General features: G+C 44.8%; 1 protein-coding gene across 6 annotated transcripts; it reads right to left on the bottom strand.

Moving 5' to 3' along the window:
- Positions 1 to 8,667: 8,667 nt before the first annotated feature.
- Positions 8,668 to 16,525, bottom strand: LOC147619983 (centromere protein X). Of its 6 annotated transcripts, none has more exons than XM_086772094.1 (7): positions 16,383 to 16,525; positions 16,035 to 16,136; positions 9,741 to 9,789; positions 9,590 to 9,630; positions 9,462 to 9,501; positions 9,166 to 9,219; positions 8,668 to 9,027 (listed from the first exon to the last, which is right to left on the bottom strand). In XM_086772094.1, the coding sequence occupies exons 2-7, from the start codon at positions 16,068 to 16,070 to the stop codon at positions 8,924 to 8,926; spliced, it is 324 nt and encodes a 107-aa protein (XP_086628220.1). In that variant the 5' UTR covers positions 16,071 to 16,136; positions 16,383 to 16,525; the 3' UTR covers positions 8,668 to 8,923. The 6 variants fall into 6 exon arrangements, with proteins under 6 accessions (XP_086628220.1, XP_086628225.1, XP_086628224.1 ...); XM_086772099.1 differs by having other exon boundaries at positions 16,035 to 16,129; positions 16,383 to 16,425; XM_086772098.1 differs by having other exon boundaries at positions 16,035 to 16,131; positions 16,258 to 16,392.
- Positions 16,526 to 21,734: the final 5,209 nt, after the last annotated feature.

Here is a 21,734-nt window from a genome sequence, read left to right as displayed (position 1 = left end):
CCCTCACTAGGTCTCTGATTGGCTTTGGAATAGGCTTAGTAAGCAAGGTCAGTGGTTGGTACTCGACCAATTGCTCTAGTACTCTCTAGTTCAACTTGCACCTTCCTCATAAGCTCTTAGGCTTGTTTCATTCTCTTCTTTTCCAACATAGGTTGGGGTACTCCTTGAGTTTCCTTGGTAGGTTTTTGTAATCTATGGGTTTCTTTTCCTTGAAGAGCAGCTTTTTTATGGGATATTGCTTGCTACCTCCGCAAGGGAGGCAGCCTTGGAACTCTTATATTCGAACCACTTTTAATACTTACGACGTTGTTTTCCTTGACAACTATTCATGCATTGTGTTTACATAGGCTCTTTGAGTTTTTCTTTTGGATTTTTGGTTCTCGTTCATTAGCCTTTTCAGGGGCTTGCATCTCAAGCTCTTTTGCTGCTTGCTACACTTGGATCCTTGTGATGGTGTTAAGGGGGGCTATAAGAATAAGTCCTTGCAAGCTCAACAGGTTAAGGCTTGTCAAAGTGGTAAATAGATGCTTCCATAAGGATGATTATCACTATGTTGGGATAATCCTTGTACGCATGGTCAAATTCGTATTTATAACATGTGCCACTGTAATTAAGGAATTACATTAGGGTTTGGCACAAGATTCAAAGGGCTTGGAGCACTCGAGTGTAAGGTCTTTGTGAGGGCACTCTGCAATACGATGTGGGCCTTTGCATCGAAAGCATTGTATCAATGGCATACGTACCAAATTATTAAGGTCTCTTAGTCTTTGTTGCACCATGGCTTCAAACAAATAAGCCCTTGTGTCTTGATTTACGTGGATGACTTCCACATCCTTGTCTTACAAGATTATCTACTAGGTCTATTACCTCGTAGACAACAACACTCATCGAAGATGTAGTTTTTAGACCTATAAAGATGGTTGTGAAACCTCTCTCTCGAGATCAATCATAAATCGATCAATGAGTAATAAATCATTCGGACTTCTATGGGTGTTACATCTCATGTAGAGATACTTGGTTCTAGCAATGTGATTCCACATTGTTTCTCCATTTTCTTGCTTGACGTTATAGATTTGTGCGATTTGTCTCCACTAGGCGAGAATCCCACAGTAAATGTGTGCCTCATGACCTGATAGTAGCTAGCCTTTTCAAGTGGGTGTAGTGACTTAAACCACTGGCTTTCTTTGCCTTCTAATCAAAGTCCAAATGAATAGCTCTTGGTGAGATCATCAATCCTTCCCATGGCCTCACAAATTTGCTCAAACTTCTCTAGATACTGAATGGGATCTCTAGTTTGATCAAATTTGGTCATCACTCTTGAGATGTGGATTGGCTTGGTTTTGCCCAACTATGAGACTCTAGATGTTATGTTTTATTGCAACTCCCCTTCCTATTTCAAATGCTATCCTAAGCATATCTTCTGCGTATTATATAAACCCCCAGTTTCACGATATGAGATCTTTGCCCCATGGGGTTGGGGTGCGGTTTCCAATGGCACTTGTCTACTGACTTGGCTTTGAGGCCGCAAGCTTGCTTTGCGTGGCGGATGAGGACATGTCATATGAATGCCATTATGAATCTTTTGGTTTGAGGTAGCTCTTGACATTGGCTCTTTACCCTTCCCCGTGTTCCATGTTTCTCATCTAAACGGAGAAGAACTAGAAGCTGGGTCCGTGGTGTTGAAAACACTTCTATAAAATGATCTCATGTGGAAGATAGGACTCTTGCTTGCACACTGTGCGCTTGCTATTGTGTGTTTTGAGAGGAACACTGTCCCTAATGGTACAACAAAAGAGACATGTCTCGATTATTGTCTAATGTTATTGGGTTGTTTATTGGTCATAGTCAACTTGAGATAAACTTAGCTCGAGAACGGCATCAAATGTTTGAAGCATGATGGCACATGGTTTGATGTCCTTTTCATGAGATTTATGATGCTATTTGTAGAGCCAATAGTGAATTTGAAACTTGGAGGATCGTGGTGACTCTGGTTTCTCAGTGTTCTGTTATCCCTTTGCTTACGCTTTCGTTGGTGGCTCATTTCTTCCCAAAGCTCCTTGCTTGCTGAAGGAGTCTAGCTTTCTTAATAGGAAAGCACTCAGTTAAATGGTGCTGGTTGTTTGCTGTGGGACCAAATCTTGGTGGGTTTGAAAAAGTGGTTTGATGCACTATACATGAGTATTGTTGTTTCTAACAATTAGTCTACACTAGGTTTGCATTGCGAGTCTTTAATGCTCTTGAAGCAGGTTTGAAACTAATTTCAAACATGTATATTCTGCTCAAGCTATGAAAAATAAGTCTTTTTTGCTAGGGTCATGTCTCTAGGTTCACATCTGTAGGCTCACATGTCTAGGTTCACACCTCTAGGATCATGTATGCAAGTTTACGTGTGAAGTCTCATGTCTATAGGCTCACGTATGTAGGTTCATGTCTTTTATGTATGAACTAGGCTCACGTATTTCATTTTTATAACATAGGCCTACCTAGGCCTATTTTTATGAAATAGGCCTCCTTGAGGTATAGACTTTTAAGAACTAGGCAGTGGCCAGCAGCACTTGGTTAACCACCAACACTTTGGATGCCAAATCAAGCTTCATGCTGCTCCAATGTTGAAGTTTGCTCTTCATGCTCATGAATACATGTGCAAACTGCTGTGCTTCAATGCCAACTTGACAACCAAGATACATGGTACTACATCCTCTCTCAATCCAAGTAAACTCCCACATCTAAGCCCTAATCTATCTGTGGGGAGAAAGCATGTGAAGCCTCCGGAAACATCACGGTGTCATCTGCTAACTCTGAATCCACAAGCTCATCCTCTGTGCATAAAGGCAATCTAAGACCCGTGACACTTGGGGTGGCCTGAAGAAATCTGCTCATGGCCTCTACCACAATGAGAAAAAGTAGGGGAGCAAGGGGACAACTCTAGTGCACCGAGCAAGAAATCTGAAAGCGCTCACCCCATCCCCCATAGGCCAAAACCGTGCTATGGGCCTCCCTAGAGACCCCTCTAATCCAATCCTGGGAGAATTCCATATGTGCCATTGTGCCTTCCAAAAAACCCGAATCCACTATGTCGTATACTTTTTCAAAATCCAGCAAAAGGATGGCAAGGGGTTGGTGGCTAGCTTTAACCCACTCAACAGGTTCCCAAAATGAAAAAATGTTATAAAAAATACTCCTTCCTTGGAGAAAGCCATTATGTGTGTCATGAATGATCATTTGGAGGACCGGTTGCAGCCTCATGCTCGCAACCTTAGCTAGGATTTTATATGCAGAACCTAATAATGTAATCGGCCTCCATTGTCTGAGGTTGGTCTTATCCCCACCTTTTGGGATAAGGTGGATAAGACCCTCCGTAAGATGGGGTGGCATCATACCTGTACACCACATCTCCTGCAAGGCAAGAGTGATCTCATCCCCAATGTGATCCCAAAATTGAATAAAGAAAGATGGGGAGAGACCATCATCCTCAAGGCATTTTCCTTTTGGGAGAGCCAGCAAAGCCAGCCTTAACTCATTCTTCGAAAGAGGAGCATCCAGAGAGGAACACACATCATCCTTTCTGTTGTGCAACATCTTTGTGCGGAGAGGGTGTCTGCAGACAACAAAATCCGATAAAAATCTGAGGCAATACTCCTCACCGTATCCGGTTCAGTCTGAATCACTCCCACCGAGTCCTGCAAACACCTGACAGATTCCCTGCTTCTATGGGTAGGTCTATGTGAGGAGAAGAATTTTGTGTTGCATCTGCCACCCATCTGTACCCAGAATGCCTCAGTAACGTGAAACAAGAACTCAGAACGCCTATCCAAGTCCACCTGCAGCTCAGTTCTGACTGTAGATAAAAGATCTGAAATCCAAGGAGAATGAGGATGCTTCTCATGTTCCCTCTGAAGCCCCGCAATCCTCTGTTTGATAGCTCTCTCCTTTTCCAAGATCTCGTGTTTCTTGGCCAACGCAACAGACTGATAGTGCTGGCTGGTCCTTTCCAGAGCCATGGTAACCTTGCGGCGAGGGTCAGGATCATCACATGACCTCCAAATCTCTCTGATCACAAGTGAGGTCTCTGCATCCAAATAAAGAGAATCAGGGATGCGAACACGTGGGGAGGCATTCTGAGTCCCAGGCTCCCTGAGACAAAGAACAACTGGGCAGTGATCTGATTTGGCGGTGCCAGGCATAATAGCGATAGTGCCCCCCCCTATCGAGGGCCCAATCATCCACAGAATCTATCGGGCTGTGCAAAAATGCAATCATTCCCCCTCCTGCGATTATGCCAAGAGTAAGATAGAGAATTAGGCCTCCTCTGGAAGTCATCCTCTGTCCAACAATCCCTGCCATATAAGAAAAGTGTAAATCTCTCCCTTGAGGCACGCTCCAAGGAGCGAATTATGCCCTCACGGCCAACCCTTTTGTCGAAGGCAGCTCAACCATATTGAAATCTCCTCCGACTATCCATCAACTTGGGGGAGGAGCCCTGTGATGGTGTCCCAAAAGGTCACCTATTCACCTCTCAAGTTAGGTGCATAGATATTCAGGATGCCTAACTTCTGACCCTCATGCATGATCATAATCCACTGAGCCCTAGCAGGTATAATAACACCAGATCCAACAACATGAGGCAAGAGGGAAGCTACAACTGAAATGCAAACACCTCCTTTGGTTCCAACTGCCCCCGACCAAAAAGTAAAGCCCGAAAGAAACTTGCCAGTTTTGCAGCATTGGAGCCTATCCAATTTGTGCTCCTGCATCAAAAGTACATCCATATTTCCACCTGCAACCGCTTGATGGAGCTGGTCCTTCACAAGGCGCTTCCTACTACTGGTGGGAAGCCCCCCTAGACCCTGCACATTCCATGAGACAATCCTCATGGACAAGATGGAGTTTTGACCTGTGACTGAAGCAAACCTCCTGTGACCGAAGCAAACGTTGGGCCGGGGTCAGAGCCCTCCTCTCATAATGCTGAAGGAGGGGGTAATCTTTGGGACAAAGTCCACTGTCATTCCCATGTCCGGGACTCCTCACAGTGTCTGCAGAAGTGCGAGATACATGATTGCCATGCAAGGCACCGTGACCTGATACATCTTGTTGTGCATTCTATTGTTTATCTGCATAATCTTTCAAGCCCTGTACATCTTGCAAACTGCCCTGCCCAAGCAAGGACTCAAAAAAGTCATCCTGGCCTGAGGCACCATCCTTCTGCATGGATGATCCAGCGGTCTCACCACTATGATCCAAAGCATCACCATCCTTCTGCATGGATGATCCAGCGGTCTCACCACTATGATCCAAAGCATCACCATCCTGCTGTGCGTGACCTGAGGGAGGGGTCGTTGTGTCCCCACATGGAGGATGGGCACGTGCCATGACCCGCCACACCTGACAGACCACTGGAAGGGCTGGAGCCATAGGCTGTGTCGAGGGGGAGGCGTGTTTGCGATGCCTCTTACGGCCCCTAGCTCTAAGGAAATCCCAGGCAAAGTGCCCCTGCTGGTGACAAACCTGGCCCTGGTCAGGCTTACCAGTAACCTCCATACGTTGCTTTAGGAGACCATTAGGTACTGGAAGCAACACAAAATCATCAAGAGGCTCATCACAACCAGCAAGCACCATAACCCTGGGGACAGCATCGGCTGACGTAGTGACCACCTGGACTGATGAAGTCGGTAAGGTAGGGTAGGGCGGCACCTGAAGGACCTGTCCAAACGATGACCCGATGGCCTCCAGCATAGGCCAATATGCACAAGGAAGACTTGGGAATCTGAGAGTGATGGGGACATTGTTCTGGTCTTCTGCCACGGGATCGAAGTAGCTGGAATAAGGTTGGAAGAACATCTTCCTCGGGACCAGAGAGAACAGGCTGCCCTCCACTACCAAAGAGGCTGAATCCTCATCATCAAAGTCGACTTGGAAGAAGACTCTCCCAAGTAATCTGACATCCTTGAAGTGCAGAGTAAGGTCGGAGCGCAATGCTGTGAGGACCCAGTCACGGGCCTGGAGACAGGAGGGATGAGACCCAAAACTTTGGCAATGAGAGCCATCTTTGTGTCTTTTTCAATGTCGGCAAAAAGGGTCGCAAGCTCAGCTTCTGAGAAAGTAATGGTTCACCCAGCCACCCGCAGGGGGGGGGGGTGCGGTGGGGGGGGTGGTTGGGTGGGTAAAGAGGCTGATCAGAAAAAAGGCCAACTTGAACTGCCGTGTTTGAGCTCTTCTTGCATTCCTTGCCTGCTGCAATCTGGAATATTGAAACCCATGTGCTGTCTATTCCAGGCCAAGGGTTGTGCTTTCTCCCTCTCTGCACGTCACCCTGTTGTCTGCCTTATTTGCAACGAGCAAGCCTACAGCCGCAGGTCGTTTTAGGGTTTTCCATGCTGCCAGCTGCACATTTTAGAGTTTTGCTGTGCTCTTTTCTCTCTTCACGTTGCTCCCATCGCTCGCTCTCCACGCTGCTCCCCTCTCCTGTCAATCAGTTCTGCATTTGCAAAGTCGTACCGGGGACTGATGTATTCAGGAGGACATTCACAGGAAGCCCTCCTACAGCTCCGTCTCTCGACCACGGGATTGAATCATTCATTCTTGTTCTAAAGAATGCATTTCTCCGCGCCGCAATGCTTTGGGTCACCAGCCTCGCCAACGCGCTACAACCTGCAACCGCAGTAGCAGAGCAGCAACAACACCAACCTTTGAGAAAATATTGAGCCCCTACCCTGCCTGCATAAGCTGGTGCTTGGCAAGCAAGAGAGTTGCGAGCACAGCACAGGGGGGGAGAAAGAGGACCCTGCAGCTCTCTTGTGCACACATAGAGATGGGCCACAGAGAGAGACAGGACAACATGTCGTTGCACATATGGAGAAAACACACACACAGACTCCTAATACATACAGAGACAGCCATGACTGTTGCCTGTCTTCTCATGCATGCACGACACACTCAAGGTTTCAGCATTGAGTCATAAGTCATAACTATATAACTAGATTACTAATTACTAACATTGTTTGCACGTTTGATCTCGTTAACATTCTGCAAGAAACATGCCTGCTAATGGATCTCCCCTCGCACCACTAGCGGCTATGACTGTGCCTCAGCTAAGGCACACTCGCTACTACAACCCAACAGCTCGTGCTTATACTCACACATGGCAGCCTATTCCTTGAGATGGCCAGCATGATCAGACGCTGACTTCTCGCTCTGCATCTTCTCCTCCCGTGCCTCTCAACCACATTCTTACTACGTACCACACCAGCACATACAAGATCGTCATGCTGCCAATGACCTACATGCTTGGGCCAGTATCTTGTTGCAGTGGCAGTCTTTTGGGAGGCATCCATCAGCACATAGTGCAAGGCTCAACGAAGGCTGCAACACGTCCAAGGCATTGAAGGATGCATATATAACATACTAATGCTTGTAACCCAACAGCGGGACTCCTGTTCCAATGTGGCAGCAGCAAAGAGAGAGAAGTCTGAGCTCAGGAAAGGAGTTATCTTCTGCCCCTTCTCGTGCGTATCACCATCCAGATTCCAGCTCCCTAACACTGCCAATCACAAGCTTGATTATCCTATTTGCAAATGACAGACCTTGACAAATTCCACATTGTTTTACAATAAGACTGTGCAGGATACGCACCACACAATTGACCACCCTTAGCAGTACACCAGCGACTCATCTCAGGACAAGGGCTTATAACAAGCAGGATTTGCACCACACAATTGATCACCCTTAGCAGTACACCAGCGACTTGTCTCTGGACAAGGGGTTATAACAAGCATGGTGTCCTGCCTTAAGGATACACATGACAATCGAATACTTAAGAGTCACGCTTAACATTTCTTAAAAGAAAGTAAAGCTTTGATACTAAATGAAACACCTCAAATCAAGAACCACACGTACTTGATGTCCAACCAAGATCTACACACAAGCACATCCGTGAAGCAATCCAAGTACTTGTCATCCATAGTCGACAAACACATCAACAATACCCTTAGGGCAAAGGTGGGTTCGGCTAGCACTCAGCCACCACCCAACCATATAGCTACAAATCAGATGATATAACGATAAGCCACCCCTGCTAGAGACCATGCAACCCAAGCCTAGTCCACATCCCGAAGGCACGCATGTCCCATTAAAAACCAAAGGCACCTTCAATCCTTATACTTGGCATTGATGTCACTAGCTGGTAAACTAACCAGTAGCTACGCCCTTGAGTGGCCCCTCTCCCAAGGTCAGAGGAACTCTCACTAAAAAGAGACACAACCCAAGCCAATCTTATGTCATGCTCTCTTTGAAGGACTCTGTGCCAATCTGCACCTCTCAAAAGTATTCCCCAAACTTATGTCAATATTTTTCTAGAATTTGAAAGGAGAAATTTTCATTCTAAAGGGCATAACACACCATTGATAATGATTAAAATACCAAAACCCAAACACATGGATTTCAAGTTCTGCATGCACTGTGCGTTCCATTGGTCTTACAATCGGAATCCAATTTAGACTATCCGATCTCATGATAGCCTCATTATGCCCAAAAAATGGGAAATAATTTCTTTCAAGTCAAACCCCCTACTTGCCTATTTGCTTTTCCACGTTGAGTCAAGAAGCTCATCATGCACTCTGGCATACACCCTCAGAATGAGCATTCTTACAAGGAAATCAAAGGTTGCACCACATCTCTTCAACCAAATTTTTTTTGGCAATGTCTAAATACAACATTACACCTCAAAAAGCAATGTACTATAAGCTTTCCTTTACGCAAAATGCCATTCAGCTAGGCTCTAATCATTTTAAACAAGACAGGACACGGCATAGCAACTGTGAGTATGTTTTATCATCTGGACAGTGGAGGAGTATGCATTGGTGGAAACGTAACTCAGCAAAGTAAAGGAGGCTTCTGATAGATTACATCCACTTGTTTAAAGGCTTCTTCAAAAATCTAATAGAAGCTGTGGGAGTATCCTCTCCAAGTGGGTTGCTTCAATCACGGTCATCCCTTCGGCTTCAGCGATAAGGGCAGCCCGCTGTATAGCTTCTGCAAGAATCAAAACATTAGAGAGCTAAAGTATATGTATTGATAAGGTTCTTTTTAATAAGGAAACACCAAGTCGTATGGAGAAAATACAGGATACTCGTTCACTGCCTATAACACTCTGATTTAAAGACAAAACACCTGTCACAAAAAGCTTGAGAAGCTCGCAGCTTAACTTCAAGGAGTTTGCATTGGCTGCATCACAGTTGTTGACACTTTCACTTTACAAACAAGCATCATGACCGCAAAAGCCTGCAACACACATGCGTACCCCCAGCCAAAAAGGAGGACAGGTTCTATGCATGTGGATTCTAACCAGACATGCATAAAGGACTGGTTCTATGCATGTGGGTTGTAGCCAGTAATTCACATACATAGAACCACCAACTAAGCAACAGTAAGAAGGTGATCTTCATAAGAACCCATGCTTGCGTTACCGGTAGTCACTCTCTTCTTCTTTGTCAAAGGCAACCCAACCTGAAAGACAAGTACATCATAATGAGTTGGCCACTTGATAACAGCTCTCTAATATAAAGGCAACCAATTTTACTACCAAAATACATACTTCTGCCTCCACAGTATCATTGTCTTGCTTCTGTTCCCGCTCTGGCAAAATTCAAAATATCAATTGGTAGCAATAAATCCATAGAAAATGCACAAAGGAGATAGATAATTACAGAAAAAAGTAGGCCTGGTGCAAGTTCATAATGACACACCGTTTGGTGTTCGAAGCCACACAAGCTTGAAAATTTCCATCACTGTGTCCTGAAAACCAATTCAACCCTTTCAGCATTCCCATAACATGAACAATAGTGGCAAAAAGCTAAGGGGACGAGACTAGGCCAATTGATGATCATAAATAATGGAAAGCATGTTTACAACTTTCTACTGTCATGAACTTGCACATGCAGCATTCATCAGTGTGATCTTCCTCATGCTTATGCTCGGTGGACCTTCTTGCGGTGAAATCTCAAAAAAATTGGCTATAAAACACACAAGCAATACCAAAAGCCAGTGAAGCATCCTCCAATGTCTTTACAACCCAAAACTAGTTTGACTTCTTCCCCTTGCCTCTCATGGCAGTGGCTAAAACTATGTCACTGCTGTCCACCATTGTAGGCAGCTTCAATTGCTCAACCAGACGGTCTTGGACGAAGTCCTCTGAGGCTCCTTCATCAAAGAGTATGGACACCAGGTTTCCATGAATCAACCCTCGGCGCATCACCATACATGCCAGCCCACTGAGATCCTGCCAGACTGGGTTAAGCGAAGAGCAGGTGTCATATTAGTGGGAGCAGGAGGGGAGATAGATGCAAATGGTGTTAGCATTATCATGGGCTGATGTGCATGAACATCTGCATGCAAGGATGGTTTCAAACCATCCACAAAATGCTCAACCTACTCCGGAAGAGCATGAGGAGAAGCTTCTAGATATAGATGAAATAGTTGGTTATCGATTCGCCATGTTTCTACATAAAACATTGTTTCTTCAAATCACGTTGATAATCCATGGGAACAAATTGCTTCAAGACCACCATACGGCAGTCATCCCAACAAGTGACAGTGGTGCGTAAGGTGGTCTTCCCACCACAAGAGGGCGACACTTGTCAATGCCATGCACACCAAATGGAGCTGAAAAACATTGAAACCTCCTCTTGCTGCCAACGTGGCAGCCATCTCACGGGTCGAGTTGGTGACTCCTCTGTCCATCTCTGCATTGAACTTGGGAGGCTTTAAGAGCTTTCGTGGTTGAGTTTGTTCCTCTCAAGGACTCGGCAATCTAGTAGTGCCCCATCGTGTTAAAATAGTGAAGGCAAACCAGTAGTGCCCTGTTGAGCCAGTGAAGGCAAAATTAAACTACTATATTGTATAAAATGTTAACAACTAATATGCAAAGTATGACTGAAAATGTTGATCACGATACTCAGCCCAATACTACTACTGTAGACTCTCCTTGGCCAGCCAATCTCCAGAGAAACACTCTGTAAGGCTTCGGCACTTTTGGAGATGCCCAATGATGAATATATGTGCATGCTTATACACCCACTCCAGCCCAAGAAAATAATGAAGAAGGCCAAGATCAGTCATCTCAAATATCTCTGAAATCTTGGACTGAAATTGTGTGACCAACTCAGTATCTGAGCCAGAAAGGATTAGGTCATCAACATACAAAATGACACAAATATCCTCATTAGAAAGAAGCACATAGAGATTGTTGTCAACATATGCCCTCTCAAAGCCAAGAAATAACAAGAAGGTATTAATCTTCTGATACCAAGCACGGGGTGCCTGTTTGAGACATAAAGAGCCTTCTTCAGAAGATACACATGGGTGTCATGTCCCTAAAACACAAAACCAAGAGCCTACTCAACATAAACTTCCTCCTCTAAGTCTCCATTCAGAAAAGTAGATTTGACATCCATCTAGAACATGGGCCATCTGAAGTGTGCAGTCAAAGCCAAAACAATCTTGATGGTGGTATAACTAGCTATAGGAGCAAATGTCTCATCAAAGTGTTCACCTACCTTCTGAGCATATCCTCGAGCAACAAGGCAGACTTTGTACTTGTCCAAAGTACCATCTGCATGAAACTTGACTTTAAAAATCCATTTCACACCAATCACACGATGATGTAAAGGCCGTGGCACCAAAGACCAATTGTGATTCCTCTCGATAGAGGGCATCTCTGCTTCCGTGGCTTGCTGCCACTGCGGCCGTGAAAGAGCCTCCTTTGGACTCTCAGGCTCATCGATCTCCTAGAGAGAACTCATGAGAGCATAATTCACTATGTGATGAGATGTGGAAGCCCAGGATGAACAGCGAGGTCCAAGGGTGGTGGTAGAGATCTGGTTATGGAGTTGTGCATCATTGAGACCACAATCTCTAAAGAGCTGCTAAACCCACTGAGGTAGGCCAGCCTTTCTCTCAAAGTGTGAAGAAGAAGAAGATCTAGCTACAGTAGAGGACTCATCCGATGTTGCTGGGAGAGGTGATGAAGTAAGCACTAGTGGTAGTAATCCCGGAGTCAAAGCAGGACTCGAAGAGGGACTGGGAGCTGCAGAAGTTGGTGCAACAAGAACTGGTGGCTGTAAAGTAGCAACTGACACCAGAGTTACAGCAGGAGGAGAAGGAGGAGGAGCTAAACATGGAAGAGGTATAAGATCACTAGCATCTGCCGAGAATGGATCATCCAAAAAATCTATAGATGCGTGAGGTGGAGAGGAGTCAATGCCAAACAAGCTCTCATTAAACCGAGCATCACGGAAAATGATGATGTCATCAACCTTAGGATCCCAAAAGCGGTACCCTTTGGATCTCGGATTGTAGCCTGTGAAGATCATCCTCTTTGACTTCGGTGCGAGTGTGATCCTCTTCTTATCTGGGACATGCACATAAGCAACACACTTGAAAACACGTAGATGAGAAACAAAAGGCTTATGTCCTATAAAAGTCTCCTCCGGAGTCATCCCCTCAACTGCTTTTGTGAGAGAGCGGTTAATGAGATAAACTGAGGTAGCCACAACTTCACCCCAAAAAGCAGGAGGAAGACCTGCATGATGCAACAAAGAACGAGCCATCTCTTTTACGGTCCGGTTCTTCTGTTCCACAACTCCATTTTGTTGAGGAGTGTAAGAAACTATAGTCTATCAATGAATGCCCGTCAACACAAGGAAATCAAACGGGACAAACTCACCACCATTATAAGTCCGGAGAAATGAAACTGTATCCCTAGACTAATTTTCCACCATCGCGATCCAAGTCCTGAAACTGGCAAAAGCATCCCACTCGCGAGCCAAAAAACATACCCAGACTTTGCGAGTGAAATCATCCACAAGAAGAAGAAAATATCAAGCCTCTCCAAGAGACTCAAGCTCCTTAGGTCCAACAAGATCTGCATATATAAGCTCCAATCTTGGGGCTGCTCAATGTGTGGCCTCCTCTGCAAATGCATCTCAATGATTCTTGTCCATCATGTAGGATAAGCAGATGTGTGAAAGAGACCTAAGCTGAGATAGTCCGCTGACAACCTGCTGAGAATGGAGCTTCTGTAAGGCAACAATGGGTACATGACCGAAGCGAGAATGCCATACAGAAGTATCTGCCTCAGAAACCAAAGCCATCAAGGGGGAGAAAAGCTGATGAATATGTGAGTCAACACGAGAAATCTAGGAAGAAAAGTTGGTGATCTTGTAGAGACCCCCATCATGGACTCCATTGGCAACAACCCAGAGAGCCTTCTTTGTCCATCACTTCAATGACCTCATCATCAAAGTACACACCTAGTCCCTTTTGAGAAGCTTTGTACATTGAAAATAGATTTTTGGAAATCTATGGGACATATAAAACATCATGTAAGGTGACAAAGGAACCGGCATCATGGGCATCGTGGAGAAGAGTCGCTTGAAATTGTTTCAATACATAGAGGCGACCTTTGTAGAAAAGCCAACCATTGAGTATCAAATTCCATGGAATCCGCATACCTATGCTTCATCTCGTCTAGTCTTATACCAGTAAGATTCATCTATGTGGATTGGATGTGGGACACAATTCCTTTCCTGCTCAAGGCGTCAACCCACTAGGTTAGCCTTGCTTGGAATGTGGTCAATCATTCCACCAAACTCTCGAAAATCTAGCTCCAAATGACGTTGACGGTTACTCCAATTCGCACTTGGCATCGTCTGAAGCCAATGCAAGGCCCGGTGATCTGTGCAAACCTGACAAAGTCGCACCCATAAAGAAAATGCTTCCAATGCTTTAAGGTCTATATCACCGCAAGGAGTTCCCGATCATAGAACAAGTAGTTTTTTTCTATAGCAATCAAAGCAATCACCTTACGAGACATGTAAGCGACTGGATGCCCATTCGGTTACAAGTCCGCTCCAATAGCGATGTTACTCGCATCGGTGATCATTTGGAATGGGTGATCCCAAGAGGCTAAAGCTGAACAAGGAGCCTCAAATAATGCCACCTTAAGGTCCTTGAAAAGCTTGTAATCCACGAGGCGTCATGTGAATATGTTGCTTTCGAGTCTTGACACCTTTTAACAAATCAATGAGAGCTACCAAGACGTTTGAAAACTTGTCGATGTGGGTGGAATATGCCGAGCAAATGCCCACAAACGATCAAATGTCATAAGCTATTTTCGAGATCTCCTAATTTAGAATTTCCACCATCTTTGCACAATCCAATCGGATGCCTTCAACATTGATTATATATCCAAGGTAATGAACCTCGTATAGATAAAACTCTATTTTTTTCTCATTGACATACAGCTCATTGCTTTGCAACAACTTCATCAATTTTTCTATATCAATGTCGTGCTGCTTTTCCGTAGCTAAAAAAATTTAGTATGTCATCCAAGAAGATGAAGACATACTTGCCTTCCCTGAATACTCGCATCATCATGCGGGTAAATGTACCCAAGGCGTTCATCAAATCGAAGAGCATGACCACGAACTCACAGCAGGCCTATTCAGTTTAGAATGCGGTTTTGGGGATGTCTTGATCCAAAATTCATACCTAATGGTATCCACTATTGAGATTCAAAAACATCTCAGCTCCATTCAGCCTCGACGAAATGGATCAAGACTACGAATGGAGACACACTAGAGCGTATGAAACCAGACTACGAGTTGATGGTACAACTTTGTCTCCATGGCGTTGCTAAGGCGACGGTTCAGAACCGAACAGGAGTTCAATTTTGTGGTCCTCCAATCTAGATGGAGGGAGCTTAAGAGGAAGGTTGTCCTAAAGAAAGATCTTCTAGAACCGGTCATGCAGAGCCTTGTACTTCGCAGAAGCACTAGAAACCATCTAGGTGATCTAAACATAGATCACCGCACACCTTTTTGAATCTCTCATTTAGCCTGGATGTGGCTAATGACCGAAAAGCTAGATATCCCTTGCTCACATTGAATGATCACGGGAGCCTTGGACACATTTCGGGTAATGCGGAACGTGTGCTACTCCCAATCAACATCTGGGGTAAACTTGTGAAACCATTGGATCACTAAGATAATGACTACACCTATGAGAGAGAGAACCATGAAATCTCGTACAAATTCCATACCCCGGATGACTAATTTAGTCACAGCGAGCTTTAAACTTGATGCTCGTTGTCATGTGTGTGCTAAATCCCTCCACTTGTTTATCTACCGAGATCAACCGCGAAACTAGTTCGCTGAGCAACCTGTTCCATGACCACTTCCTTTGTATTGTCGTACTTAGAAGTATGTCCTTTTGTATGACAAAAGAAACAACACCCTCCTTATATTGTTCATGCTCCTCGGGACTGAGCTTACCACCTGTCTTGCCGACCTAAGCCTTCTGATCGGGAGTAAGGCGAAGTCCATTGTTCAAGTCCTTGGAGCCAGTCTTAGATGCATGTGTGATGGTTGAGAGGCACTGTATAGGGTAGACACAAGCCATTGTGAGCCATATTTGATATAAGAACAAGGTCATTGAGTTTCTTTTCCTTTGAGTAGATTCTTCTGTTATTGCAAGTGGGTACCTGCCGGCTAGACTCGGCTTGGTCCTACCACCTGAAGGTGTTACGACTAGTCACTGTAAAACGAACACAATACCAATGGGGGATTGAAAGGGCATTGGATTTACAGCATCTAGACAGAAAGGGATTCACTATACTATGAAAATGTCGAGCTAAGTTGGTGTTTCCTCGGCGGCATCGCCTACGGGCGGATCCTATAGGCGGGCGCCTACGGGTGGTGAAAAATTAGTAACTATGGGAGGATCTTGGGCCTAAGGCCAGTCAGGAAAAAAAAATGTCGAGCTAAGATTAAAAGGAGCAAAGTGTGGACATCATATGAGGGTGGAATTCAGCATGGACTCTGTTAACAGCCCTCAACCAGCCCCAACTAAGCGCTCAAGGGTCAGGGCAAGTGAGATATGGTAGCAAGCAAAAAAATAAGTCTTTACTTATGATGTACACACAAGCAAAAGGCAAAACACAACAGAAAACAGTACAGGTACCACAGCTCAAACATTCTTACAGGATCAAATGAAGCAACCGGCTGTTCCTCCTCCATTCAACAATAGTGTCACCTTTCGGGACAAATTCTTCCAAAATACCAGAAGGCAAAAGAATCTGCAATCTGGCAATAAAGAGGCTCCATCAGTAACAAAGAATAAAAGAGTTTCCCATCATGCATATGGCACACCTACCCATGTCATCATCAGCACGTAGAGAATCTACAAATAAGTACACGTCGAGCTTAGTGTAATGGAGGCACAGATGTAGGTTCCTCATGATCACCACCAATAATGCAGTGAAACAGAAGCCTTCAAATGGTGGTGGTGCATGCAGCCACATCCTTTGTCATGATGGCCATGTCCCTTACCTCAGGAATATCGTAGAGAGTGATATCTTGGCGCCCTTGAAAGTTTAAAAGGTGTGCGCGCTATATATATAATACCCAAACAACGTTCCACGCCCTAACAAGAATAAAGTGGTAGCTAGATTTATGGAACCCTAGACACTAGAAAATTAATTGTGCCAATTTGCAAATGCTATGGAAACTTGGCCATACTCTTCACAACCACCCTCATCACCTCAACCATGAGAACGTAAACTTTTTCGAGCATTAAATACCCTAGAATTTCTCATGGCACAGGTAATCGCATCGTGAGAAAAGACTCTTACAACACCTTTCCACAACCCATTAGAAATCTGCCATGAAACTTGGCCAGGCTGATTGTAACGGTGCCAAACGTTACAATTTGCTTCTCAAACTTGGCCTAAACTTTATGTTGATCTATCTAATGCCATTGCAAGCTACATGGCCCAATCAATTAGGCCGTGGGAAGAGGTTATTCACGGGGCCTTTACACACTCTTTCTGGAGACAGCGGCGGTGGGGAGATGGATGGGGGAGACTCCCCTTCCACAAATTTGGACAAAGAATATCTCCCCCAAATTACCATTTTTCTGAGACTTATTAGGTGGGGGGAGTGTGTAAGGGCGCTCAGAAAAGTCGATGAGTGTGCATTCATTAATCTGAGACTCTTGCCCAAACAATTAGTATTATGGTACAACCTTTGATGCTGCTCATATATTAGAAAACCATATACTAAGGCTTGGAAAATAAATGAAATAATTGTTTTAAATGCACAAAAATGAACACAAACAAGGATGTAAAAGCAACATTGTTGATGTCATGCCATGGAGGCACAAGAATGAAGTCGTCACTCACACGATACGTTAATAACTTTGAGGAACTTAGTTGCCTTCTCTTCAAACAAGTCAATGTGCATGTCCAAAGCTGAGACTTCTAATACTACCTTTAGAGAGGACTATGAGATTACCTCCACAGTCAACTTTGTCTTCATCTCTCATAATCCAACTGCATCTCAAAGCCATATGAACCATCTTTACCAACAAGAAGAGGCAAATAGTACCTGGCACCTTCTCCTTCTATGTAGTGGTCTCGCCTAAAAGAGCACCTTGCACATGTCACTAATTTATGGTATAACTATAGACTCTTTAGCATTTCCATACTGCTCTAGATCTCCCAACTGCATCTTAGAGCCATGTGAACCATCTTTACCGAGAAGAGCCAAATAGTACTTGGAACCTTCTCCTTCTATGTAGTGGTTGGTCATGAAAGAACAACTTACATGTATGTCACTAGTTTCTGTTAACTACAAAGTCTTTAGACATTTTCGTACTACTTTGGATCCCTCCCAACTGCATCTTAGAGCCATGTGAACCATCTTTACAGGGAAGAGGCAAATGGTACATGCACCTTCTCCTTCTATGTAGTGGTCACACGAAAGAACGCCTTGTATATGTCACTAATTTTTGTCAACAGAGTCTCTATACTTCTTTGGATCTCTCGAGGAATCCGACCAGATTTTGAGATTATTTATCCATGTGGGCACTCGAAAAGAGGTGCCAAGCCTAGAGTTACGAACATATGTTTAAGATTGAAGAAGTTGATAGGGGTGAGGCACACCCTATGCTTAGGGTCTTAGGGTCCCCCTAGACACATTGAGCATATAAAGTCCTTCTCCTCGTTATCTCATCGGTGACAACATTGTGTACAAAGAACCTAAAATGGGGTTTGTCTAAATCCTTTATAATACAGTATCCCGACATAACTTCAAAGGTATGCATACTCCTACCCTACACATCACTGACCTCCTCATGGCTTTGGAATGTCCCAAGCCATATATTGCTTCAATTTTGTGTCCACAACACCTAGGGAGGTGGACAAAATCCTCACCACCATGTGGAAGTGAAGGTGGTGAGGTGGTCCCGCTCTTTCCAAGGAGAACAAACCTTGGGAACATTCAACTGCACAATGTCACTTATGGATTCTCAAGGGCGACGCACAAGGGTGCATATGCAAAGGTGGTGATGTGCAAGGGTGCATGTGCAAAGGTAGTGATGTGCAAGGGTGCATGTGCAAATGTGTGGATGGGGTGCACGTGCATGAGTGCTACATGCACAATCAGGCCAAGCATGGGGCTAACAGATTGTTATTGCATGTAATGCTAATTGAAACATAATGAAAACATTAAGACCTTAGGCCTCCTTAGAATGAAAGCATGCATGAGTGTGTTGCATGCACACGTAGGCCAAGCATGGGGTTAATAAATTGTTATTGGATGTCATGCTAACTGAAACAGAATGAAAACATTAAGACCTTAGGCCTCCTTAGATTTACAACACAATAAAATTTTAAAGTTAGTTAATGTTGGTCTCGATGAAACATGGTACTCCCCCTAACATGTAACCCTTTTCTCATGCGTCTGCCTGCACCACCCCCTCTTGCACCCCTCCTTGATGTGCCCGAGATATATATATATATATATACATATATATATACATATATACATATATATATATACATATATATATATATATACACACACACATATATATATATATACACACACACACACATATATATACACATATATATATACATATATATATATATACACACACACATATATATATACACATATATATACACACACACACACACACACACACACACACACACACACATATATATATATAGCGTCTACTACAGACTCAATGGGCCTATGAGACCAAAGTGATACAATAATGTCCGTGGCGTATCTCGGCATAGAAAGGAAAATAAAACAAAATGAAAACATAAATATAGCTATCTCACTGGGGTGATACAAAACTGTCCATGGAAACTTGTCATGGAATACTGAGAACATAAAAACATGGGAGCAACTTCAGCTCCGAGTAGATGGTATACCACTCTCCAAAATGTCAAGCATGGGGCTAATGAGTATGGCCGAGAGGTCTTCCTCAGCTATGTCACGTGGAAAGGTAGCTCGATGGCGGTGGAGCATGTCTTGGAGACAGAGAAAGAAAGAAAGCTGTATTAACGTCTACTAGAGGCCGATCTCGACCTATGAGACAAATCAATGTATAACTATCAATGTCTTCTGGATGTCCAGAAAAAAAGGACAAAATGAACATGAATAAACTATGAAAGTACTGAGCTAGTGGGGGGGTGTGATGGATGGAGCACTACTGCTAGAGACTCAGTATGCAACCTGTATGCGTAGGGTATACAAGAATGCAATGCAGATCTGTCTAGCTCCAACCAGTACCATAATGGGGGTGTAATATGTGATACGATGGCGAGGCAAAAAATACCTCAGAGCATGATCTCCGGGTGTGAGTGTAAGTGAGCTAGCCGCTCCTAGATATGGTGCTGATGTCGAGCCTGTATCTCTGTGATCTCCCTCTGATGTAGTCTGGGAGTCTGGTAGCCTTGTGCTCTCGGTCTCCGTCTGGCTCTCGGAGGTCCGCAGCGCTCTGAAGTTAACCCCCTCCTGTGTCGGGATAGGCACTGAGATAGATCTCTGGAAGAAATTAGTTAGCTGGAGCTGTCGTCCACCTCTCCCTGTGGTATGAGTCCGTAGCAGTGTCTCTCTATGGCGCTGTCTCTCTAGCAAGAACTGGCCAAATCTGCGCTGGTATGCGGACTCCATAATTTGGCGGAGTGAGGGATGTCCACTGAAGATGGTGGTGTATCTCTCTCTAATGACACTATATGATGTGCATCTACATACATAATGTTCCTCACTCTTAACCTCCTCCTAGCATAGTCTGCATATCCTCTCTGCTCTGGGGATCCGTGCTGCCCTACCTGCCTCAATCTCAAGCTGGTGTGATGACACTCTGAGCTGGCCACCACTCGGGCACTGTGAGGGCATGTACACATCCATGTATCCAGGTCTCCGTATGAATCCATCCGCTGAGATACGCATAAACTGATCTCTGTAGTATAGCATCTTCGGTGGTAGAGGCTGATTGTGTGTAATCCAAGTCTCTTAAGTGTATCGCTGCCATAAATCATGCCAATGGACTCTATTCCTCTCACTATGAGAGAGCTGGATGTGTGGTGCATGTATATCATACTAGAAAGTCCACCGATTCTGGGGCGGCATGCTCCCAAATCTATCTATGTGTGCAATGTGTGTATGATGGGGGAAGCTGCGAGTGGCGGCCGTATGTAGTAGAGATGACAGTTGGGTGGTGAGTGTGTCTAGAGGTGATAGGGATCCATCTAGAATAGCCCGTCATATACATGATGCTCATATAAGTCATGGGTGAAGTAGAAGGTTGTATGCTTGTATGCGATGCCTGTTTGCGCTATGTGGGTGTTGGTGTGGAGCTCACTAGTGACAGTAAGAGGTACGTGTGATCCACACCAATAGGACAGGGGAGGATGGTGAAAGATATCACTGCCTGTGTGGTCTCCATGGACCCCATGATGTAGTCCACTTTGCTACCCCCCTGATCGTGGGAAAGCATGTCAGTGCTCCTGAATCCTGCCACTGTCTCATCCCGTTATAAATAACGAGATGGTGTCGCACTCCCAACTCAAGTAAGTGATGACCATATCTGGTGTTATCCAACCCCATGTCCTCTAACACCCTGCAAGCTCCCGTGTCCTCCACCTCTAGTGTGTGCATCACCTCGGGTGTTATCCATATCTGGTGTTATTCCACCCCATGTCCTCTGACACCCTGCAAGCTCCTGTGTCCTCCACCTCTGGTGTTATCCGACCCCATGTCCTCTGACACCCTGCAAGCTCATGTGTCCTCCACCTCTAGTGTCGCGCTCCGAGCTCAAGTAAGTGATGACCATATCTGGTGTTATTTGACCCCATGTCCTATGACACCCTGCAAGCTCCCGTGTCCTCCACCTCTAGTGTGTGCATCACCTCAGGGTGTTCGAAATCATAAATGTCGCACTGTCGGCTCTGTGTCCGTGCATTGAAGTCCCCCATAAGGAGGACTTCCCCCAGGTTGGAGTAGTGTATGATCTCATCTGAAAGGGTTGCATATGGTGACTCTCCCAATGGCCCTGTGTCCTCCTCCCCGCCTCTACTCTCATCCTATGCTGTCATGGCATATCTCAATCCTCTAGGAGAGAAGTAGCATAGATCAATGTATAACACCCTGTCTGTTATTGAGAGCTATAGTCTAATCCACATGTATCTTGAATCCTCAAGGGATTAGTGGTCTCATACTAGTTACAACAAGGTCCATGCTTCTACAGACTATGGAGACATGATGAAAAATGGCACCACACTATCTTTCATGCTCCTAATCAATGGCATAGAGAGCATTTGAATGTGTCTCCACACTTGGACAAGGTTGGTAGCAGGTGTGGTACAGAGTTACCCTCTGCAT

This window comes from Cibotium barometz, chromosome 32, assembly GCF_041138505.1.
Source record: "Cibotium barometz isolate CiBa-2024 chromosome 32, ASM4113850v1, whole genome shotgun sequence".
Classification (NCBI taxonomy): Eukaryota; Viridiplantae; Streptophyta; class Polypodiopsida; order Cyatheales; family Cibotiaceae; genus Cibotium; species Cibotium barometz.
Note: the sequence above shows the minus strand (reverse complement) of the source record. Positions and strands in the feature narration are given on the sequence as shown.

Excerpts from the sequence above, each read along its gene's own strand:
- LOC147619983 (XM_086772094.1), bottom strand. The coding sequence starts at position 16,070 with ATGGAGGAGGAACAGCCGGTTGCTTCATTTGATCCT. Across the intron at positions 9,220-9,461 it reads GAAGAAGAGAGTGACTACCG|CCAATGCAAACTCCTTGAAG; the intron begins GTAACGCAAGCA and ends ACTGTGATGCAG. Across the intron at positions 9,028-9,165 it reads TCTCAAGCTTTTTGTGACAG|AAGCTATACAGCGGGCTGCC; the intron begins GTGTTTTGTCTT and ends TGATTCTTGCAG.